Source organism: Hibiscus syriacus, unplaced genomic scaffold (genome assembly GCF_006381635.1).
Source record: "Hibiscus syriacus cultivar Baekdansim isolate YM2019G1 unplaced genomic scaffold, ASM638163v2 tig00110419_pilon, whole genome shotgun sequence".
Taxonomy (NCBI): Eukaryota; Viridiplantae; Streptophyta; class Magnoliopsida; order Malvales; family Malvaceae; genus Hibiscus; species Hibiscus syriacus.
In genome coordinates this window covers 807,037-833,219 of record NW_024062731.1, presented here as the reverse complement: position 1 = coordinate 833,219, position 26,183 = coordinate 807,037, and the positions used below count along the sequence as shown (strand labels likewise).

The following is a 26,183-nucleotide window of genomic DNA, read 5'->3' as shown; positions in this document are numbered from 1 at the left end:
GTTTCAGCTTCTTCAAACACATTTTATCTTTATTTTGCAATTCCTTGATTCGATCTAGCCATGATGGCTTAATATTTAACTCTGCACATATTGCCCCCTATCCACTTAATGATAGTCTGGCATCCATAGCTCGCAAGGTTGCAAACGTCTTTTGACTTAAGGCATCCGCTACCACATTTGTTTTCCCCATATGAAAATCAATCACAACATCATAATCCTTTAGAAATTCCACCCATCTTCTCTGTCTAAAATTTAACTCATTCTGAGTCATTAAATATTTCAAACTCTTATGGTCTGTATACAAGTAACATCGTTCACCATACAAGTAGTGACGCCAGATCTTAAGAGCGAACACTACTGCAGCTATCTCCAGATCTTGCGTTGGATAATTATTTTCGTGTGGTTTTAATTACCTCGATGCATACACTACCACTTTACCCTCTTGTATTAACACGCATCCCAAGCCACTATGGGACGCGTCACAATACACTACAAAGTTCTTGCCAGACTCAGGTTGAACTAACACTGGAGCATCTGTCAAAATCTTCTTTAACTTTTCAAAACTTTCCTGACATTCTGGAGTCCAAGCAAATTTTACCTCTTTCCTCAATAACTTAGTTAGGGGTAATGCTATTATCGAAAAGTTTTTAACAAACTATTGGTAATAACCGGCTAACCCCAGAAAACTATGAACTTCTGAAACATTCTTTGGAACTTCCCACTCTAAAATGGCTTTAACCTTTTAAAGATCCTATAGAATTCCTTCTGCAGAAATTACATGTCCAAGTAATGTCACTTCATTCAACCAGAATTCACATTTAGACAGTTTCGTATAAAGCTTCTTTTCTCGTAAAATCTGCAACACCATCGTCAGGTGTGAACTATGTTCTTCTTTGGACTTTGAATACACTAAAATATCGTCAATAAACACCACTATGAATTGATCCAAATAGGGTTGGAATATTCTATTCATGAGATCCATGAAAGCAGCTGGTGCATTCGTAACTCCAAATGTCATCACGATAAACTCATAGTGACCATATCTCGTTCGAAAAGTTGTCTTCGGAATATCTTTATCTTGAATCTTCAATTGATGGTAACCAGAACGTAAATCAATTTTCAAGAACACTGAAGCTCCCTTTAACTGATCAAATAAATCTTCAATTCGAGGGAGGGAATACTTGTTCTTGATGGTCACTTTATTGAGTTGCCTATAATCAATGCAAAAATGCATTGATCCATCTTTCTTCTTAGCAAACAAAATTGGAGCTCCCCATGGTGAAACACTTGGTCTGATAAACCCTTTATCCAACAATTCTTGTAATTGAATCTTTAATTCTTGTAATTCTTTTAGAGTCATTCTGTATGGTGACATGGCAATAGGTGCAGTTCCCGGCATTACTTCAATCTGAAATTCTACCTCTCTATCCGAAGGTAACCCTGGAAACTCTGCAGGAAATACATCGGGAAACTCTCTAACTATAGGAATTTCTTCAATCACCTTCTCTTTAGCTCTAACATCCAGCACATTAGTAATGAACCCTTGACATCCATGTAGTAGTTATTTCTTTGCCAACATCACTGAGATTACACTTGCCAGTGGATTCCACCCTTCATTAAATATAATGACTTTTATACCATCTAAACTTCTCAATGTTACTCTTTTCAGTCTACAATCAACATTAGCGTAGTAACGATATAACCAGTCCATTCTCAATATCACATCGAATTCATAAAAAGGTAATTCCATCAGATTAGCAAGGAATTCAATTCCCTGAATCCGTATGGGACACCCTCGACACATCATATTGACCTGAGCACTGTGCCCTAACGGATTAGTCACTATCACCTCACTGCTAGTAGCTTCTAACTGAATATTTAATTCTCTCACTAACTTACTGCAAATGTAAGAGTAAGTAAACCTCGAATCAATCAATACAAAAACATTCTTGTCATACAACTGAAAAATACTTGTTATAATCTCCGGGGTCATCTCAATCCTCGCTAGTTTTGAGATTATGCACATGAGCTGTGGAGCGTATCTCTTGTGGAGCTGAGAACTCTAACTGACTTATTCCGCTACCTCTACCTCTTCCCCTCTGAGTAGTAGAAGCAGACCACTCTGACTGAGCAGATTCACCAACTATCATGGGACAATCCCGAATAAAATGCTCGATGTCCCCACATTTAAAGCAGGCTCCCGAAACCATTTTGCATATCCCTGAGTGATTCTTTCCATAATGTGGACATTGTTTGACTTGTTTAAGGTTAGATCTCCCAGCTCTAGATCCCGCTGACTGGGTTTGTCATCCCCTCAACAGATTTGATCCCCTCGCGGAGGATGCCACTGACTCCGATATAGATAGAGGTCGAGAACCAACATCTCTGCCCCTTTTTGATGGTACAGAACTCGACGACGCACCCATTCTTTTCGATGTTTGAGCTCTTGAATCTCCAATTCTTTCATTCTGAGCCCTTTCTAGAGCTTTGGCACGGTTCACTACTTCTTGAAATGAAGATAGATTTAACACAATTAACATCTCTTTCAATCTTGGACGTAAACCTTCTACAAACCAATCATAAGCATCTTTCTATGTTGGAATGAGTTCGGCAGGAAAACGACTCAACTTGTTGAATTCACACTCGTATTCATACAATGTACGGTTCTATTGCTTCAAATTCATGAACTCTTGCTTCATCTGTTGGATAAACTGATCTTCAATGTATTTATGCTTGAATTCTTCTAAAAATAAGGACCAAGTTACTTGATCACCAGGCATTCCAACGTAACGTTGGTTCACCAAATCCTTGCTTACCCTCTAAGCAAGAAAATTACTTCATCGAGCTTCTCAGCATCAGAATAATGAAGTCCCTACAACATGATTTTTACATCATTGAGCCAAAGGTCTGTAACAACAGGACCTTTTTCGGCTTCACCTCTAAACTCTGATGCTCTTAAACCCTTCAACTCCTTTGCAACATTCATTCTCAGAGTTGAAGTAGCAGGAGGTTGGAAACGCGCCAATACCACGTCCAATATCCTAAAGAACACATCTTGATCACTCACAGGCACTCTAGAGGGTGCTTATTCTTCACTCTGTCTGGCCAAGGCAGGTGAATTACTACTTTCAGCGGGCCTATCATCTTCTGCTTCACTTCTAGAACTATCATGTTCGGAACTCTATAAAAACATAACCATATCGTTCTATTAGCAAGACATCATACTTACTATAATATCAAATCATAAGTTTTCACTATTTTGTTGGCATGTATATATTTTAAGACACTCTAGACTTCGGTTTATGCCGAGAATTGACTAAACCGTAGCTCTGATACCATTAAATGTAACACCCTTAACCCGTACCCGACCCGGATACAAGTCTGAGGTGTCATATTGACTTTTCAACTTTGACTATTAAAGAAAAATCAAGGAAATTTTAAACTTTCATTAAAATAAAAGTTATTACTTTACATAAGTTGACCGAAACAATACAAAATCGATCAGAGCATTCGTAACTAACACATTTCTTACATACCAACACACTATATATGACAAAATACATACTTTATTAGTTACTTATGATCTGATCTTCTAGTAATAATGTTTTCATTGCCACTCCTATTTCTGCTCTTTTTGATTCTTGGTACCTACGTGTAAATCACTTACACGCTAAGTCACAGACTTAGTGAGGCATAAAATGAACACATACTAATAATATCATAAACATGTACTACTATCAATCCATTATAACCTTGCAATGCACATGTAGATACCACATTATGACATACATAAACATGATATGCACGAATGAGCATTTACGTATTATAAGAGTTTTCATTCAATATATCTTTGGATGCTCATGTACATTATTGAGAACAGGAGGTACGTGAGTACATTGAGGTTGTGCACGAATGATGTCACCACAGCTCGAATAAATTCCCACTAGGGGCACTGAGTATTTGTCCCGAATGACCACTATGTCTCGAGGGACCACTATGTCCCGAAGGACCACTGATAATCCCTTGACTCTTGGCATGCCAATTATACCTATAACTCTCATATTAAATAATATGAGCTTAATTATAAATACATTTCTCATTTTCATATCTCTTCTATCACTTTTCATATAAACACATAATTCACTTCACATGCATACACATGATCACTTTAATTATTTCACATACCTGAATGGATTCTCGTATAATTGCATTCATTCATATAAGTTCATATTAAAACATGGATGAATTATGCATGAAATCACTATAACAATAATAATATATATGCATGTATATGGATGTAAAGTCATAAATTCAACTATAAGAGATAGACTTATCGCAAGTCTTATCTCCGTACAACCCTATCTAGGATATACACTCACATTAGCCTTGCTTTCTTTGACTCGATCCTAATCCTTCGATTGTTCCAGAACAGGATTACGTTCTATATCTACATAGTAATTCATTGATACGTATCAGTATACTAATTGATATATTCTAATTTATCACTTCTTAGACTAAAAGAAAGGCTACTTTCATCTCTTAATTAAGGTAGGTATCGGTATACTCTACGGTGTATCGATACATCCCTTAATGTGTGTATCGATGCACTACCTATGCATCGGTACACAAATTACATTTGATGTTTTCATCTTAAGGGGGTGTATCGATGTACTCCCTATGCATCGATGCACTTATAGCATTCGATATTTTTATTTTATTTGAGAGTGCATCGGTACCCGTTGAATGTGTACCGATACATACAGCCCAGAAATTACATTTTGAGCACGAAAATCACTTCATTTCCAGCTCAACACTTCATTTTTCACCTCCTTTAATATTTCTAACTTTAATACACATACTTACACTCATCACTACTCAATAATCACTTCTTTAAAAACAAAATCATATCCTTTATGTGGCATTCAAAAATCATACTCAAATATGAACATGCTCTAAATCCAATTCTAACACTTCATATTCCTTATTTAGATTGATGACAAGTCAAATTTAACTTCCAATTCTAATTAATACTTTTCTATCAAGATTTCACTTTTTCACTTCCTTTCTTTAATCCTTCATATACCTTTCATCTTGTTGTTTTAAGATAAATTAAGCTTTCCTTAAGCTTAATTATCATCTAATGATCATAAATCAACCTTAATTTCAGCAAGAACTTAACTAACAAGAAATCATACCTTTGTTGGGCTCTCACGTTTGAAGGAAGAAAGGAGGAGAAGAGAAGTCTGGAAGCTTGGATTTTTGCTTCCTTCACTTCTACGTGGTTAATATATAACCAATCGTAATTATTTTCCTTGCAAATGACCATTTTATCCTTATATTCCTCCTTCTTTTCAATTTGATCCTACACCACATTTTTCATATAAGTCATTGAACTATCCAATTATTCTACTTTAATCACCAAATTCCGTAACTTTACAATTTAGTCACTAACCCGATATTAAGGATGTTACAGTGTATCGATCCCAACATATGGATATCGATACCAAGGGTTCAGTATCGATACTAAAGGGTCAATATCGGTACCCACGAGCAGAATTTGATAAATAATCCAGGTGTTAAGGGATTAAACTTGAGGTGCCCCAATTACACTTGAATAACAACAAATAAAACTTCAAACTATAATAGTAATTAATATCATAACAGTAGAAACAATAATAGCTACGTTCACATAAAACTAGCCTTGTTTGACGCTCGAGAAACAGTCAGAACACTCGAGCTACTCTTAGCAGAAATACGATAGTCGATGGATCCAAGTCAGTGCTAAGGCGCTTTAGTAACCTACTGGGCGCCAGATGCCCCAAGACTCGACGATGTGGTTGGCAGTGTAAGTTTCTGATGACAGAATTATGGATTCCCACCCTGTAGGCTAGAGGGGTGTAAGCTCCGAGATGATAGAATCCCTCCGCCGCACCTTGATCCTACACAGTTTAGTAGATTATGTCTCAGTTTCTTATGATTTAGACTAGTGCCGCTAGTCAACTCTTTAAATAAATGCATATAGTATAGAACAATTATTAGTGAGACATTAAGCTTGTAAGCGTTCGGAATGTGTTTTCGTGCGAAAGTTCTTAGGGTTAGATCGTGGGGAGTTATCGTCAGCAAATATTCCAGTGCAGCAGACCAGACCAGTAGTTACTGTTAGAGTACGTCTTGAGTATTCTTTAGAGGGTGTATACTATTTATGGACCCTTGTAGTATATTCATTCGTAACTTTGATTTGTATTGGTACTGTATTTATTTTGGATATATTTAGGGAGCTCCCCGATATTTGTAAACTCATATTATCATTATGGTTTGTTTTAAATTTCATGGATGAAATATTTTAGTGGATTAAAAGCAGTTTTTAAAGAAAATTTTTTGGTTCCCTATTTCAGTAGTCTTGTGTGACATTGTGATCCATGGATCTTCATGTCAAACTGGATTAGGATGTTACAAATACAATTTAGAAGTCCTTTACGTTTCTTCTACTAAAATTTATAAAATTTAAAGGACATTATAATTTTATTATCGTAATTTGAAGTAACCGCATAGAAAAATAATACCATATTTAAGAGAAAAAATATATTAAGATTCATCCCCTTTGAATGTAGCTGAATGTGTGCTACATTTGTGCATAGAAACGAGATAACCTTATCCGCAAATGACTCCAACGTGGAAGACTGTACAAACTCCAACAAGATTTCGACTAACAGTGGTTCCCTCTGATTTTGCAAATATGAAATATGAAATATCTTGGTTTTAATCGGGGATGAACTCGGGACGGGTTGAGGAAAGTTAACCCATGAAATTTAAAATTTATTTTATATTTTAAATTTTTATATATTTTTTATTGAAAATCTGATTCCGTCTCTGGAATTTTGTAAGTTTAAATTCGTCCTTTAAAATTTTATAAATTCAAGTTCGTCCCCTAATATAAAATTCTATATCCGTTCCTAAATTTAATATCTCCTGTCACCATTCATTTTGTTGAATCCTTTGCATACAAGTCTAAAGTTATCGTTAATTTTTTAGATTGGGACCAATGGTATAAACAGAATTTCTGATTTTGGAATAATTATCGAAAATAATTTTAACAGTAATGATCAAATTATGTATATTTGTATGTGATTTCATGGAGTATGTAGATCTATAACATATTCTTTTAACAAATTAGTTATTGCGGTTTTCTTAGAACGGAAATTAAAAAGAAATGTAGTCTAAATTTTTTATTTACTTTCATTAATTACATTAATTATGTATTAAGAAAAACTAACACATTAAAGTCTTATTCCCACAAAGACAATCCTAAGGTGGCGTTTGGTTGGCATGAATCCCTTGTAATTAGGAGGAATCCACCACTTTCTCATGTTTGATTCTAGTTTTCCAAGAGAATTGGAATCCCTCATGGCTTCAACTTTTCATCAAATGAGGGAAAGTGAATTCCATCCATTATATGATGGAATTCAATTCCCTTGTTGGAGGGAATTGAAATTTGATCATACTACCCTCATTAATCTTTTGGTAACTTATTCATGTATTGAATAAAAATATTTTTTTATTATTTCGGGTCGGGTCGGGTTTCTAATTCATATATTCGGGTCGGGTCGGGTGAAACTTTATTTTGGTCGAGTCGGGTCGGTTTTTTTAAGTGTAATATTCAGGTCGGGTCGAGTTCGGGTGTAGGGTGAAAAATACCTGACCCAAAAATATATATAATTTTACCTTATATATTTAGGTATAATTACAATAATATCCCTCTATATATAATTTTTTTTCAATTAAGTCACTATTTTTATTGAATAAAAATAATTTTTTTATTATTTCGGGTCGGGTCGAATTTCTAATTCATATATTCGGGTCGGGTCGGGTCGGGTGAAACTTTATTTTGGTCGGATCGGGTCGGTCTTTTTTAAGTGTGATATTTGGGTCGGGTCGGGTCGGGTCGGGTTCGGGTTTAGAGTGAAAAATACCCGACCCGACCCGACCCAAAAAATATATAATTTTACCTTATATATTTAGGAATAATTACAATAATACCCCTCTATATATATTTTTTCAATTAAATCACTGTTTTTATTGAATAAAAATAATTTTTTTATTATTTTGGGTCGGGTCGGGTTTCTAATTCATATATTCGGGTCGGGTCGGGTCGGGTTTGGTCTTGGATGGAGGTTCCCTTGTTCTCGGGTCGGGTCGGGTGGACCAAAAACTTGACCCATGGCCATCCCTAATTGGGATGATTTTAACTTATGACGTTTATCAACATGATTTTTATAATTTATTAAAATGAATAATCAATCAATAAAATTAAATTTTTTTTTTTAAAATTTTTATAATATATTGCTACATTTAATTTATAAAACAAACTAAAATTAAGCAAAAAAACAAGAAGGGCAATCCTGTCATTTTACATTACTGAAATCAAATTCATCTAACATGACTGCGAACCAAACAGAATATGGAATTGGATTCCAATTCAATTTTCTGCCAACCAAACAAAATATGGAATTGGATTTCAATTCCTGACAGATTCTAATTCCTTCACAGATTCTAATTCCCTCAGAAACATTCGAGCGAACCAAATGCCACCTAAGATTTCAAATTTATAGTTGTCTCAAACGTCAAATTCTAGGTGAATGAGCAATCTTTGATCCAAAGATGGAAAAAGATCCGTTTAGCCAAAAGATTAACATAATTTGATTTCAAGTTGATTCAATGATTGATAGTGGTGGATCAAAAAGTTTTTCTTCTAGTTCCTGTTGAAATTTGAAGAAATCAAAAGATTTTTTTTTGACGAGTTTGAGCCGAAGGAAAGAGAGAGAAAAAGTAGTTTGGTGATCTTTTCACCTTGTAGAAATCACTGAACATCGACAAACATAACAGTGGAAGAAGACAATTGTCCAATAGAAACTAAAAGCTAAAACATTTTCCTTTGTCACAATTAATTGTTGAATCAAGTTGAAATTGAATTATATTAATTTTTTATCAAATAAAACCTTATCACTTTTAGGATTAATCGGTGATCGATCTATTCATTGAAAAATCTATATGTATAGTAATTGATCATTTGGAAGATTAGGGTTTTTTTAAAGAAGATTTTAAGGTGCCACAACAATTTTTGTAACGATAGTTAATGATTGTAATGAAAATAAATTATAAGTTTAGTGATTATAATGCAATTTTAAAAAGTTAATGACTAAAGTGAAAGGGTCTTAAAAATTCAAAGGCTACTAGCATTGTTTACCCTAATAATTTTTCCAAATTTCAGAGGCATGATTCAGCTAGTCCATATTAATTTCTACCGCTGGTTTGGACTAGAGTTGTTTATGGACGATTAATCATATCGTTTAGTTTAAATATTCGGTTAATCATTATAATGGTTATAAAAAAATTTTAATCGTAATTTAATCATTAAAAAACGGTTAACTTTTATATTTTAGTCGAATACTTCAATCTAATTTTACGTAATCTACCCCCTATAATATTTTAACTTTTATATATTTTTAATAATATAAATAATTATAAAATAATTTTTTTTAAAATATTTTAGTCAGTCGATAATTTATATATATTTTATAGTTGTAATTGTTCGAATTTAAATTATTTACAAATAATAATATTTTTTTCTACTATTAAGGTTACTAAATATATTTTAAAAATTTTATATAAAATAATTGTAAAAAATTGTATTTTACTCTCTAACATACTAAAATTTTACCTTAATTAAAATTACAACATTTTAATTAAATAAATAATACAAATATATTTTTAAACCTTTAAAAATTAATTAAACATTGACAACTATTTTTTTATGGTTTGGTCCCTAAGTTTGAGAGTGAAACACCATTGCATTAAATCGACGTTGATATGACATGCAACCTGCTGGCTAGGATCATGAAATCACAGCCTCACGTTTAAGATTGGAACCAGTGCAATAAGCAATCTATGGATTTTTTTTCTTTTTCTGTCAAATGAAAAACAAGTATGAAGAAGCAAAGCATAGATCTAAAACCATAAACTTCAGTAAGGGTACTTTAGGAACGAACCCATCAACAGCAAGAACCCTAATAATTCAACAACTCAGCGGAGGAGGAAGATGATCGGATGTTTTGGCGGGAACAGCGGCGGAGTTCTTGAAAATCCCACTGCCCAATAGCAAAAACCCCACGAAATGGCCAGCCACGGCGGCCAGGAAAACGCCGCCGTTGAAAGACATGATAGCCAACATCACCAGATACGCAAGCCCGACCCGGAAAGCGTGCAGCAGAGTCTGGACCAGACCGGAAGCCACGTGGTTATCGGAACTGGGTTTCAACAACCGAGAGTGAGAGACAAACTCGGAGGTGAAAGCAAGGAGGAAGACGACTATGAGGGCCAAGACGTACATGGCGGTGCTTGTTCCGGGCCAACCCGAGAAGAGAATCTGGGCGTCGCTGCCCCAGAAGAAGGTCATGTGCATCATCATCTTATGGGGTTGCATCGCCGCCGTCATACCGCCGTCGGATTGGTTGTTCATCATGCCATGCATATGGTCATGATTCATGTTTTCCATGGACGTTTTCTTTGGTTTCGGTTCAGTTCCGTTTACCTTTTTTGCTTGGTTTATAAAGACAAAATGTGATAGTACATTAGACGCTGTAATGTTTAGTACATGAACATGAGATGGGGGGATATTAAGGAGGGGATAACTGCAATGCAACTGCCTTTATTTAATATGATTTTTATTTTATATAAAGATAAAAATTGAAATCTTTTTACCAATGTTATTAAAATCGGACTAGATCGGCCGGTTAAACCGTGAACCGGTGGACTGTCCGGTCCGGTTAACTCCTAAAACCGGATTAGCACAGAACCGGTAAAGAACCGGAAGAATCGGTTGAAAACCGGAAAAATCGGAGTGAACTGAAAACCGGTTTGAACCGGTTTGAACTTTCGGTTTACTATTTTTCTTTTAAAAAAAATTAAACCAAACAACGTCGTTTGTTCAACGAGCCGAGTCAAATTCGAGTATTGCTGAGCTCGACTCAAACTCGAAAATTTTAAAAATAAGCTCAACTCGACTCAAAAACTCACGAGCTAAAAATTATCAACTCGAAATATAATATTAAAACTTGAAATCGAAAAGGCTCGAACTCAAAAAAAAATTTAGAAGTTCAATTGAAGCCTAAAATTTGAGCTCAATTGAAGCGAAAGAATAGTTCGCTTTGTGCTCACCAAAAGGCTCCATGATTTTGAATGTCAAATTACCTTTATTATTTATAGAAGTAAGTTGAGATGCTCTTCTATGTTTCTTAGTCATGTGAGATTATTTTGTTATCATATTTTTACTCTTTAAACTTTTGAGATACTCTTCTATGTTTCTTAGTCATGTGAGATTGTTTTTTTAAAACAATTAAATCAAATGACATCATTTATTATGATTTTTTAAAACCCCAATTTTATTTTTTTGATTATAGTTATATAATTATATTTATTATTTAATATGTTTTACCTTAAATATTATGTTGTAGTTGATTTGAATCATTTTGTTTCACTTGATTTTAAAGTTTTTGATTTATACATATTATGACTTGTGATATTTTTATACCTTTTAATATTGTAAACTTAAAAAAAGTGTTACATATATATTAATATTACTTTGAATATTATGTAAAATTAAAAAAAAATTATTTTATATAAAATCCGGTTCAACCACGGTTGAACCCAATTGAACTACGGTTGAACCCAGTTGAACCAGTTGAACCAGTGAACCAGTACCCTTACAGGTTAAATGTCCGGTCCGATTTTGAAAACATTGCTTTTTACTAAGTGGTTGTATAATATTAAAATGAGTAAATTATGCATTTAATACATAAATTATCAGTTTTTGTTCATTTTAATACTTAATTTTTTTTAAATCACACCTAACGTTTTGTTTCATTTTTAGTATCCGTTGTTAAAAACTATACATATTTAATATATAAACTATCAGTTTTTATTCGTTTTAGTACATAAATTTTTAATTTTTTAATATCCTTAATAAAATGATAATTATTATTTTTAAATTATATGTGAACAAATGGCCCTCTTGCCCATGACCTAGTAGAATCCCTCAAGATATGGCTCAAGTTTTTCAAAGAATAGTCACAAACGGTACATCCAGCAGAAACTATCACCCCCATGAGTCCCAATGAGCACTTGTCACCAATGTATCGCGCCACGCCAACCAAACAAAACATTTCCATCTAATTGGGATTGACAACTGCCAAATATATGTATTATCATTTTAATTTTTTTTATTTTGATTATTGAACTTTTAGAACCTATATTTTGGTCTTTATATTATTGATTTATCACGAAAATATCATTTATATATTGATTTATTGCAAAATATCATTGGAATGTGAAATCTTGTACATTGATGATGTTACTAGGGATGACAAACGGCGGGTCGGTGCGGATATCTCTATTCCCATACTCACTTAATATTTTTAAATCTATCACCCGCCTATCACTTATGATGGGTAAAATTTTTCAAATCCACCACCCGTTCACACGGGTACATTTTCAAATCCATCCTCACACCTACTACCCAAATGGAGACGTGCCCGGTTAGATCTGCCTGACAGCATATATCTTATACAATATTAAGATTTATAAATTAGTCTCTAAAATTATACCTAAATTCATAATGGTTTAAACTTTAATGGGTATTTAGTGGGCGGACGGATGTGGGGTGGGCAGATGCGGGGCAGGTAAGGTCTTAAACCCATCACCAGCCCACTACCCACGACGGGTACTACTTTCTAAATCCACACCCGCCCACTACCCACTAAAGTTATACCCATCCCCGCCCCAATTGGAGCGAGTACGGTGCGAAATCCACGAAATTGTACCCGTTTGTCATCCCTAGATGTTACATATAGGAATGGGTAAAGTACTTGAATCCGACTGATTTTGCTCAACCCAAAAAATAATGTAAATATATATATATATATATATATATATATATATATATATAGGGATAATTATAATAATATTTATTTATATATTATTTTTTTCAATTAGATCTCTATTTTTATCGAATAAAATTAATATCTTTTTATAAATATATTTGTTCCTGGTTGGATACGAGTTTTATCTTAAAAATGTGGGTCAAATGAAGTCATCCTAAACTCGGGTCAGGTTAAGTTTTGGGTGAATGACATATTTTAGGGCTGGGTTGGTCATAAATTTGACCTAACCCGACTCATGATCATCCCTAGTTACATGTTAACACAAAGAGTTGATTTCTAATTTGATCCCTATAGTTTAGAAATATTGTTTTTCTTTCTTTTCTCTCTGTTTTCTTTCTATTTCTTCCATTAAGAACCCTAGTCGTTTAGTATTTGTTCGACATTTGTTCATGCCGTAAAAGGGATCGAAAGATTCGTCTCTCCCTATTATTTTTGGTTATTTGATTTGTTTTGTCGAAAATTTTATTGAAAATCCCCAATTTTTTGTAAACCTTTTCTTGACCATTTGGATTTTGATTATAACTTATTATCCTCGTTGTTGCCAACGTCTTGACCATTTGGATTTTGGAACGACGCCTTGAACCCCAATTACCCAAAAATCCATAAAGAGTGTCTCCTCTATTTTGGCCCATCTCGATTCACAGAGTTCAAAGTTGTTCTAGCTACATCTCATCTCACAATCTGGTACGTTTGGTTTATGGAATATAGCATTACATCTATGAATAAGATTACTAGGAATATAACATTACCTGATATATTTTGGGAATATTATATTACTATGTTTGGTTTGTTTGACAGGAATATAAGATTATAGTGTTTGATTGAAAGAAAATGAGATTACTGGAACATATATTTTATCAAATTGTCTTTGTTTTATATGTGTTAACAAGTGAAATTCTAAATATTTATATAAAAAATCATCGAAAATATATTACTTTATTATTTTAAAATTATATACTTTTTAATAAAATTAATATATACTTTTTTTATTAAATTTAAAAGATAAATGAGTAGAATAAAAAATTAAATATATCATAATATTATTTTTTACATTATTTATCTAAAAATATATTAAAATTTTACATCAACATTTAACTAAATAAAATATTAAAATTTTAATAAATAAATCATTTTACTCCTACTAAAATGGAGGCCATGCTAACTTTTTGACTTTGTGCTTCGTTAGTAGGAAGCCCCATGTCTACTGTGTGACGAATTGCATATTCCCTATTAAGCTTTCTGTTACTCCTTTCTATGTCAACATCTGCAGGGGTCAAATGGGGGCTTCTACCGAAGGAGGCGAACCGAAGCTTCCGAATGGGACCGAAGCGAAGAAAAAAGAGAAGCACGAAGAAACGACTGCTCAGAACACAACGGAAAATGCGGGTGGTTGTTGTCAGGGTGCTAATGGATTCACCTGTTGCATGACTGCTAGCTCAGAACCAAGTGACAAAAAGAGAAACGAAGAACCGAGAGACTTGCCCAAAAAGACCTGGACGTGCGATCTGACAAGCTGGATAGAATCATGGGAGCAGCGTGACGTTCTTACAGCAGCCGCTGTGGTCGAAGCTGTTGCAACCATTGTTGTGGCTTATAGCTATTATAGAAGGTCAGGCTGAAGGAATCCTTGTAATCAAACGTTAAAATGTTTGCTTGTGTGTTCTATACCCTCGTTTTCTCGTCGCCAAGGCGGTAGTTAATAAAACAATCCTACAAAACACAAACTTCTCTAGGAGATTCATAGAGATAGCTGAATAAGAACTAACTGGCAAGCTGCAAAGTCTCCTTGCGAAGTTCATATCTTATCTAGTAAAAAGTTAATTCCGATCAGGTAAGAAATTGACAAAATGATGAAATATAAAGTAAAAGAAAACACGGTTTTCTCATCGCATGCATGTTATAGTTCGAATAAATGGTTCTAAAACATAGCTAAAGTGCAACCCCATCATGATACCAACAAGGAACATCAATTATAAGACGGAGCAGGGCCCTGGTTAGTGGAGATCCATGCAACGATCAAAAAGCACGGTAAACAAACGAAACAAGGGGAACCTTAAAGATCTGGCAAATGGAATTTAACAGGCTAAAAACTATATGTTTTGTTGAGTTGATAATTCAGATCAGCAGAAAACCCAGAGAATATTAGAGTATTATGTGTGTTAAAGGTTGTTATAACCGTTTGGAGGTTGTTATAACCGTTTGGAGGTTGTTATAACTGAAGCCTATTTTGTTGGGCTAATCAGTTGGGCTAGCTAGTGTTATAAATAGTGGGCCTGTCCACTATGCAAATTACACGTGAAATATTTTTGTGATTTTACTGAAACTTTGTAATTTCCTATTCTGAAATATCATTGAGCACTGTTTTTCATTCCTTCTTCTCTTCTTCTCTCTTTCTCTTTCAGTTCATCATAGTTAGATCATTTGTTGCTACTTTGAGTATTTCCTGTTATGGTATCATTCGCCTAAATTCCTGCAGCCTTTTGTCTTCCGTCCTGCGTAATTTTTCTTGTTTCCTCGACAAGTTCTCTGCGGTTGTGCATCGTTTGGATCCTTGAGTTGTCGCTTTCTCTTCGGCTCTGGTTGTGATTCTGTGTTTTGTCTATGTTTTTCGGTGGATCTTCGATACTGTTTGCTGCATTCGAAGCTGCTTCTTAGCATCCTGTTTCTCGGCTGTTTCTTGTTCGGCCTTTTTTTTATCTTCATTTATGGTGAGATTGCTCCTTTACTGTTCTCGATTAATTCGACATACTGCTCTTCGATTTGTGTTTGTTGTTCTTGATTGGTCTGTCATACTGCTATTTGGTTTGCGTTTACTGTACTCGGTTGAACTGGCATACTGGTTCTTTGTTATTCCTTTTCTGCTTTGCTGCTCACATTTTGTTCTAGTTGAAAGCTGCTGCCTGTTTCTTATATGGAAAATACTACTGATGACAGTACTATTAACTTTTCTAGCTCTGCTTCTGCTGTCTCCTCTAGATTATTCTCTACTAAGAAAATCAATGTGACTTTAGATGATCACAACTACCTTCTATGGCATCAACAAGTGTTTCTTACTATTAAAACTCATAGACTTCAAAAATACATAGACTCTAACATCTCTTGGCCCACACAGTATGTAACTAGAGATGGTGTTGTTAGTCTAAATCCTGAGTATGAACTTTATGAAGAGCAGGATGGAGCTCTTGCTTCCTGGTTGCTCTCCACTGTTAGTGAGGAGGTGCTATCTCATCTCATAGGTCTCAATACTGCTGCTGAGATCTGGAACACTTTGTATAGGCTGTATAGTGGAAAAACTACCTCTAGGTTGATGTCTTATAGGAGAATGCTTCATTCTCAAAGGAAAGGGGACCTGAGTATGAGAGAGTACTTGATGAAAATCAAGTCTGTCTGTGACAATTTAGCTAGCTGTGGTGAAATAATTTCAGAACATGAGCATATTACTGCTATTTTGAATGGTTTGCCACCTGAATTTGAGTCAGTTGTTACTGTTATAACTGCCACCCCTACTCCTACAGATTTAAGGTCTGTCAGCACCATATTACTGGATGCTGACACAAGACAGTAACAATCCTTTAATCATGTTACTGCCTGTGCTCACATCACCACTCAAGCTTCAGCTGATCAAGTTACTTCTAACAATGCTTCTTATTCTGAGTATCAAAATAAAGGAGAAGTTGGTGATAACACTGGTCAGAATTTTAATAATAATAACAGCAGTAATAGGGGTAGAGGTCGAGGACATTTTTCATCCTCTAGACCACAGTTCCAGTTGTGTGGTCGAATGGGACATCTTGTGGAAAGGTGCTATTATAGATTTGATATGAACTATAAAAATGAACCTCTCGACCTACACAAAACACTAATACTAAAGGCTATCCCAATATTCAAGCCAATGTCAGCTCGTATAGTCCCAGCAATGACAACTTCAACCCTTATAATCCAGTATATTATACACGTTCTGCACCACAAATTCCTCAATTTTCTGCACCTCAAATTTCTACACACCAATTTTCTGCACCTCAAATTCCTCAATTTTCTGCACCACACTTTTCTGCCTCTCAAGTTCCTCAAGTTTCTGCTTTTCGACCACATAATTATCCTGTTAATATTTAACATCAAATATATTCAAATCCCCACAACATGTATTCTTTTTCCTCTGGAAATACAAATCAGTTCAATGCTGTTACTCAACCACATGTCACATCTCAAACTTATATAGCTACACCTGAGGCAGTGGATGATAATGCTTGGTATCCAGACTCTGGAGCGACTCATCATATAACTAAAGACTTTAATAACTTGCAGATTAAAGACACTCTCCCTGGAACAGGTAGTGTAATTGTAGGCAATGGTAATTCTCTTCCAATAAAGTGCACTAGTCAGTCTTATTTTTTCACTAATTCCAATAAATTTCTTTTAAATAAATTGTTGTATGTTCCTAACATTACTAAAAATCTGCTGTCTGTTTCTAAATTCACTCAGGACAATCAGGTTCTGCTTGAATTTTACCGTGATTTCTGTCAAGTTCGTGATTTGCATACTCGAAAAGTGTTATTAAAAGGAAGTCAAGATGGAGGGCTGTACAAACTCAATATAGCCATGAATAACACTGATAATAATGGTAGTTGTATGATTACTGGTGATGAAATGCATGTTAATAATTCTAATAATAGTTCTTTGTCTTCAATAAGCTGTCACATTGTAAATGCTAGGGTGTTTGTAGACATGTGGCACAAAAGACTTGGCCACCCCTCTAAAGAAGTGCTAATTTCTGCATTAAAACATTACAATGTAACTGCTTCTGACATAAATAAAGAAAAAATGTTGTGTAAAGCATGTCAGCTTGCTAAATCACATAAGTTGCCCTTCTATGACTCACACACTGTTTATGAACAACCACTAGAACTTATAGTATCTGATGTGTAGGGCCCTGCTCCTGTTTATTCTAATGGGTTCAGATTTTATGTTGCCTTTACTGACGCTCATAGTAGGTATACATGGATTTATTTCTTAAAACAAAAATCTAAAGTCAAATATGTTTTTCTTCAGTTTTATAGACAGGTGGAAAGACAATTTGGTGTCAAACTCAAGGTTTTTCAGTCAGATGGAGGAGGTGAGTTTGGTGCTCTTCAAGCTTACATGAAAGAGCAAGGTATAATACATAGGATTTCATGTCCTCATACTTCTGAACAAAATGATTTAGTGGAAAGGAAACATAGGCAGATAGTTAAGGTAGGCCTGTCTATGCTAGCTCATGCCTCTATGCCTTTAAGTTTTTGGAATGATGCTTTTTCTAGTGATGTTTTTCTTATTAATCGGTTACCTACATGTGTGTTGTCTGGTATATCACCATATGAGAAAATTTTTCATAAAGCACCAGATTACAGTTTTTTAAGAGTTTTTAGTTGCACATGTTACCCTTTTTTAAGACCCTATAACCAGCATAAAATCCAATTTCGTTCTTCTGCCTGTGTCTTCTTGGGGTATTCACCTGCTCACAAGGGATATAAGTGTTTAGAATCTAGTGGTCGTGTATATGTGTCAAGGCATGTTCGGTTTGAAAAAAATGAGTTTCCTTATCAACAACACCAAAGTTTTCCCACTAGTTCTAGTTTATCAGTTTTAAATAGTCAAAAACACTCTAGTGTCAAAAATATTTCTCAAAATAGCTTGTTTTATCCTTCTTTTCTTTCCATCCCTACTAGCACACACAATCACAAATCAGACTTATCATCTACTACACCATCAACATCATCATCTTCACCACAAGTTTCATCTTCAACACAATAACTCACCACATCTCCATTTCCTTCTCCAAATTCATCTCATTCAAATTCCCATTCAAATTCATCATCTTCTACACCATTATCATCGTCATCTTCACCACATATATCGTCTTCATCTCAAAAATTCATCTCACCTCCATCACCACCACCATCTCCACCTCAGCTAGTTCAGAATGCTCATCCTATGGTTACTCGTGGCAAACCTGGCATTTTTAAACCTAAAGTGCTACTTGCTGAGACAAGTCCTTAAGAGCCAGCAAATGTCTATGAAGCGTTGCAACATCCTGCTTGGTGTGAGGCTGTTCAAAGTGAATATATTGCCCTTATGAAGAATGGTACATGGGAGTTAAAGCCTCCGCCACCAGCACGCAAATCAGTAGGCTGTAAATGGCTTTTTAAAGTCAAGAAAAAACCTGATGGGTCAGTTGAAAGGCTTAAGGCTTGTCTAGTGGCCAAGGGGTACTCTCAAATGGTGGGAAGAGATTTTTCTAAGACGTTTAGTCCAGTGGTTCGAGCTAGTACAATAAGAACTATACTGGAAGTTGCTATCATGAAAAATTGGTCACTTAGACAAATTGACATCAACAATGCATTCCACAATGAGAGGCTAACAAAAGAAATATACATGTGTCAGCCTCAAAGTTTTGAGCAAAGAAATGAAGATGGGAAGGAATTGGTGTGTTGCTTGAAGAATGCTCTTTATGGGCTTAAACAAACACCTAGAGCATGGTTTGAGACCTTGAGGAAATTTCTGATTGAAAGTTTGGATTTTGTTGCTTCAAAAGCTGATTCTTCTCTGTTTATCAGAAATTCAGTATTTCTCAAGTGTTATTAATGGTATATGTAGATGATATAGTCATCACAGGAAGCCAGGTGATTGAAGTGGATGCCATAGTGCAAGCGATTAACAAGGAGTTTTCTCTTAAAGATTTGGGTCAACTAGAACTATTTCTTGGAATGCAAGTTGAAAATTCTGAAATAGGCTTGTTTTTGAATCAAAAGAAGTATATCAATGAGCTACTAAAAAGGTAAAGTATAGTCTAGTTGAGCCAACTCCCACTCCTACTCCCATGGTTGTTGCTCCTAAACTCAAGGCAAATGATGGGCAGTTGTTTGGTGATGTCCATCTTTATCGCAGTATTGTGAGAGGTTTGTAGTATATATGCTTAACAAGACCTGGCATAGCCTATGCTATTAATAAGGTTAGTCAATATATGAACTGTAACATCCCAAATCAGGGTCAGTGACTAAATTGCAAATTTTAAAAACTATATGCTCAATTTTGAAATAAGTTAAAAGTTCATGGATTTAATTGAAGAAAGTTGATGTTGGATTTAATGGTAAAGTTTAGAAATAACAAGGGTATTATGGTCTTTTCTAAGAGAAGATTTTTATTCTCTTTTAAGGGAATATAAAAACGTGGGAAATGAGATAATTTCTCCAGAGTATTCTTCAGTCTTCTTCTTCCTCCTCTCCACCGTGAAGCCTTGTATAAGGTAAGTGGGTCTTCAGTTGGTTAATTCTTTCGTTTTAAAGCTTGTTTTGATTCTTGGGATGTTAAGAAAGATTAAGGAAAGCTTTAGGTGACTTAAAACTCAAAGATTAACAAGTTATGAGAAATTAAGAAAAATGAGTTTTTAAGTGAATTTTTGAAATAGAATGAGTTAATAGATTTTGAAGTTTAATTTGACTTGTCAAGGGTTAAATTAAGAGATATGAAGTGATAGAATGGGTTTTAGAACATGTTGGAAATTTAGTGTGATTCTTGAATGCCATGTAAATGATAGAATTTTGAGTTTAAAGAAGTGATTATGGAGTAAAAATGAGTTTAAGTATGTGTATGAAAGTTAGGAATATTAAAGGGAGTGAAGTATGAAGTGTTGAACTGAAAATGAAGGGATTTTCGAGTTAAAAATATGATTTCTGGGCAAGGGGAATCGGTACCCATTCAAGGGGAACCGATACCCCTTCAAACGAACAAAAATTTCCAGAATGTCATGAGGGAATCGATACCCCCATAGTAGGGAACCGATTCCCCCTAAAGGAAAAATATGAATATTGGTTTAATAAGTTCGTTTAAGTTTCTAGTATCCAATTACAAGGTGTAGGTATCTGATGATTGCCTCAAAATGTACATTTATGTAGATTCTACGTGTAAAGCAATTTCGGAACATTTGGCAAGTAATATCGATCAAGGGAAAGATAAGAGATTGGAATTTACTAGTGAGGCCAAGGTGAGTGCATACTAGTGATATGTAGTGTTTAATGGAAATAAGACTTGCGATGAGTCTATTTCCTAGAGTAATATGCATGAAGTCATGGACATGATTATGTGTTGTTATAATTATATGTGATTATCTGTATTACATTGATTGTATGTATGCATGACTAAAGATAATGATATGCTTTGTATATGTTATGTGATTATGAATAGGTAGAAAGGAAATAAATGATGATATAAGAATCTATTATAAGATATATGATATGAAAATATGATAGTGAGCTATGTGAAAGAACTATGAGATATATGAGTTATATAGAAAATATATACGAACAAGATATGACATCTATGTTTATATGAAACAATGCAAGGTGATATGAGGTATGTGAGATATGAATATAAAATCATATGAGAAGTGAAAAGAATTACATGAAAATAGACTAAGTGATTACATGTATATGTGAAAGAAGCTATGAGCTTATATGAACATGTGATATGATATGGAATACATGGTTACACATACATATGGTATGTGACAGAAGAGAAATGACAAGTAATGTGAACTGTTAAATGACAATGCCCATGTTATGTGTCATGAGAGCTAGGGGTATAGTTGGCATGCCAAGAGTCGAGGGTCTATGTGGTCCTTCGGGACATATATGTATTCTTTGGAACATGTGTGAAGTCTGGTGAGACACATACTTGATCCCTAGTATATGTATATGATTCTTAAGGAATGATATGTGGTCCTTATGGACATTATTATATAGCACTACGGTGCAATTCTATGCGGCACTACGGTGCAATTCTATGTGGCACTTCGGTGCATTTATATGAGCTGTGGTGACAACATTAGTGCACAACCTCCATAAACTCACATATCTATAGTTCTCACATATGTACATGGGCTAATCAAGAGATATAAACAAATATATGTTAGTGATATGATAAATGTTATAGAAATGATATGATGTTGTGTGTGTATAGTGTTTGATTGAAAAGGCTAAGCATAAAAGTATGTGATTACATGATGAACTGTTAATGATGAGTTATGTGTATGTATGTATTTACTGTAATTAATCTGATATGATTTTATATGATACGAGGAAATCATGTAATTTGGTATAACATGATAGAACAGAACATGCATGTATTGATATATGTTATAAAGTGCATTATAAGTTTTTATGCCTCACTAAGTCTTCGAATTAGCGTGTGATTGTTTCACACGTAGGGTACAAAAGCAAGAAGATAAGAAGAGTATTACATGTCAACATCTCCCTTACAAGATTTTAGACCAGAAAATAGATGAGTTAAATGATTTTTGTTATTTTGAATATAATTGGCATGTACTAATTGATTGAGTTAAATATGCTCTGATCGATTTTGGTTATTGTGGTCAAATTACGTAACTAAACTGCTTTTACTCTAAGGAAAGTTTTAAATTTTCTTTGAATTTTGTCAAGAGTCAAAGTTTGAAAAGTCAATGTGACACCTCGGACTCGTACCCGGGTCGGGTACGGGTTGGGGTGTTACATGAACAGTCCGTGTGATACTCATTGGAGGGCAGTGAAACGTATACTGAGGTATCTCAGTGGGACACTTGAGTATGGGTTGTTCTTCTAACAAACTAAAAATTTTAGTATAGTCTGCTACACTGATGCAGACTGGGCAACCTCGGTGGAAGACAGACGATCCACAACAGGCTATTGTGTATACCTTGGAGGTAATCCAATTGCATGGTGCTCTAAGAAGCAAAGCGTTGTCTCCAGGTCTACATCAGAAGCAGAGTATAGGAGCCTTGTTAATTCTGTTTCTGAGTTGGTTTGGATTGAACAATTACTTGGTGAAATAGGAATTAGAGTAACTGGAAAGCCAGTTGTATGGTGTGATAACACCTCTACAATCTCTATGGCAGCAAATCCAACACATCATGCTCGTATAAAGCATGTAGAAATTGACATTCACTTTGTGAGGGAAAGAGTGTTGGCTGAAAAACTCCGTGATAATTTTGTCCCTTCTGCAGAACATGTAGCTGATATACTCACCAAACCGTTACCACCTGCAGTATTTGGTGACATGCGCTCTCGTCTTGGTGTAAAATATTGGGCAAAGATCAATGGTACCAGCCATACGAAGCAAGGCGACCCACCAGGTGAAGAAAGTCTGAAGAAGCCATCAAAATACTGAGTTGATAATTCAGATCAACAGAAAACCCAGAGAATATTAGAGTACTATGTATGTTAAAGGTTGTTATAACCGTTTTGGAGGTTGTTATAACCGTTTTGGAGGTTGTTATAACCGAAGCCTATTCTGTTGGGCTAAGTAGTTGGGCTAGCTAGTGTTATAAATAGTGGGCCTGTCCACTATGCAAATTACACGTGAAATATTTTTGTGATTTTACTGAAACTCTGTAATTTCCTATTCTTAAAAATCATTGAGCATTGTTTTTCATTCCTTATTCTCTTATTCTCTTCTTCTCTCTTGCTCTTTCAGTTCATCATAGTCAGATCATTTGTTGCTACTTTGAGTATTTCCTGTTATGTTTGATCCTAATTAAGTTTAAACATTAGACTATCCCCCGAGACCAATATAACCACGAGATCCTCTTCTGCTCAGTATTACGAGTTAAGTCTTCATTTATTGTTTTAAACAAGAATATAATACACTAAATTCTGAAACATCAAAACTTTATCAAACCCTATTTCCTCACCAGTATGCACATGCGGGCTACCGATAATGACTTATCTTCATAACCAATATTCAGACACATGAAATGATATCAACAGCACATCAAAAATAGCAATATGAATTAACAATCTAAATAGGCAGTATCCTAAGCATTTCGATATTCACAGACAACCAATCTCACCAAATTCACTGGTTATTCAATACCTCTTGTTATGCTATGGCCTAAAACCCGAACCATCATAATCTTTGAGACCAGAAAACAAAACAAGAACATATCAGATGGTGCAACAGAAAAAACAAGATGGAAATTCATTACTTTGAAAGAGACCGAATAAATCAAGGCGATTTTGATACTTACAATGTTTTGAATTTTAACTTGGTCAACTGATTGTAAGAACTGATTGTATGCGTCATTATCAGACAAAAGCTTCCGTAACTCATCAACACTAAGAAAATAGGAAAGTAATTAGGATTCGAGAAACATTCTTAAGGGAAAATGGAGATTTCTTTGTTGATAACAACATATGGAAACGTATGAACCAAACCCCTCACCTTTTTTCCTTTAAAAGAGCGATGACTCCAGCAGCTTCAGCAGGTGAAACAAGTAAGGGTGAATGCGACCACTCTGTAAGCCTCTACGAGTTGAAGCTGTTAAGAATTTGGGGAGCTAACTACCGAATGAGGATACCAAAAGTGTGAAGAATTGTCTTGCAGATGCGGCTAAGCTTGTTGCTCATGTGAATTCCTACAACACAATGAGACCAATATGTGCATATCAGAAAATAGAAACCAAGTAACATTACTAGGAAAATAAAAGAAATGGAGTGGAGAAGAAATCTTACCAGGAGAAATCGGTCTGAGAAAACCAGGAAATTTTTTTCCTTCTCATACGCAAGCTCACGGGGAGAAGATAAGAAAATGTATTTTAGCCCTTAAGGACGAGAATAAAAAAATACCTAGGTTAGATGTGGGAATAATATTCCCAATAATACATACCCAAAAAATACTGTTGGTATTGATATATTACCCTCACTTAAGAATGTATCCTATCCAAACGTGGGTATCTTAACCAGAAAAAATATTCTTCCTGAGAATGTAAAAATCCATGATCCAAATGCCCTTTAAAGGTGCGTTTGGTTCACGGAATGTAAGATTACCAGTGAGAATAAAAGATTATCATAAAATATGATAATGTTGTATTTTGTGTTTTGGTTGGTTTAGTAGGAATGTAAGATTACTGTGTTTAGTTAAAGGAATAAAAAATTATTGGAATGTATATTTTACCAAATTATCCTTATTATATATTTGTTTTTTAACAAGTTGAATTCTATTATAATATTACTATAATTAATTTATATATTTTCTTTAAAAAATTTAAATTCATAAAATTTATATAATTTTTTCTTACAAAATTGAAAAGCTAAATAGGTTTAATGAAATGGTAAAAATTTATTTTAACCCATGAACTTCATATAAAATTATAATTATGGACTTTTTTGTAAACCTAAAATAGTTTAAGGATAGATTTGTAATTTAACCTTCGTAGAATTTTTATTATTCAACGACAGAATAAGCATACTTTTGAAGAAATTTTTTTAAGGGCATTTTAGTCCAAAACGTCGGTAATCCAACAATACCTAAGGGAATAGGATAATCACATTCCTGATAATATACCCAAAAAAATCCACTATTAGTAATAAAAGATTATCGGTAATAAAATTACTGGCTAACCAAACGGGAGAATGAGGATTTCATTCTCCTAATAATGTTGTATGCCGTGAACCAAACGGCCCTAAGGTATTATTAACCCATGGATTCAATCTCTTACGAAATCAATTTATGCCATTAACTCTGGGTTTTAGGTGACCATGTACTTGAGGCTAAGGACGTGATGGTCTTTAATTATTTACGGCCCCCGTTACACACATTCTTTCGGGATGATTAATAAATTAGGCGACTCGTGAGTTATTCGAATTTGATTTAATTAAAATTTGATTTGATCAAAACTTGATCAATACTCGATTCGAATTAATAAAACTCAAAATTTTAGTGAATTGAGTCGAGCAAGATCGAACTCGACTTGATAAGTTCATGAACAGATTATTAGTTTTTTATAATTTTTAAAAAATTACCCTAAAAACATTTTATTCAAAACAGTAAATTTAAATAATAATTACTACTAATTTACAAATCGATGAATTTTTAATAAACAGTAAGAAAAAAAATTAAATTATTAAATAATAATTATTAATTTAGTACACTAAAAATCAAACTGTAATTATTATATCCAAAAATTATGCTGAGTTTAACAAGTAACAACTAGATCAATAAGTTTTTTTTAACGGGTACGAGTTGAGCAATATTTTAATGAGTTTAACGAATACGAGTTGGGTAATAACTTTTTTAACGAGCATGAGTCAAATAAAATTTTAACAAACTTAATAAATAACGAATACGAGTCGGGTAATAACTTTTTTAACGAGCATGAGT

At 34.3% G+C, this 26,183-nt stretch overlaps 1 protein-coding gene and 1 long non-coding RNA gene across 2 annotated transcripts; both read right to left on the bottom strand.

Annotated features, from left to right (window-relative positions):
* Positions 1 to 9,868: 9,868 nt before the first annotated feature.
* On the bottom strand, positions 9,869 to 10,667 carry LOC120124585 (copper transporter 2-like). Its single transcript, XM_039143221.1, has one exon. The coding sequence runs from the start codon at positions 10,550 to 10,552 to the stop codon at positions 10,073 to 10,075; it is 480 nt and encodes a 159-aa protein (XP_038999152.1). The 5' UTR covers positions 10,553 to 10,667; the 3' UTR covers positions 9,869 to 10,072.
* A 4,093-nt stretch (positions 10,668 to 14,760) lies between these two features.
* On the bottom strand, positions 14,761 to 24,315 carry LOC120124586. The gene is made up of 3 exons (XR_005516285.1): positions 24,246 to 24,315; positions 24,052 to 24,139; positions 14,761 to 14,801 (listed from the first exon to the last, which is right to left on the bottom strand). It is a non-coding gene; the product is annotated as an uncharacterized LOC120124586 (long non-coding RNA).
* Between the last annotated feature and the right edge of the window lie 1,868 nt (positions 24,316 to 26,183).

Coding starts and splice junctions, on each gene's coding strand:
- LOC120124585 (XM_039143221.1), bottom strand. CDS start 10,552: ATGGAAAACATGAATCATGACCATATGCATGGCATGATGAACAACCAA.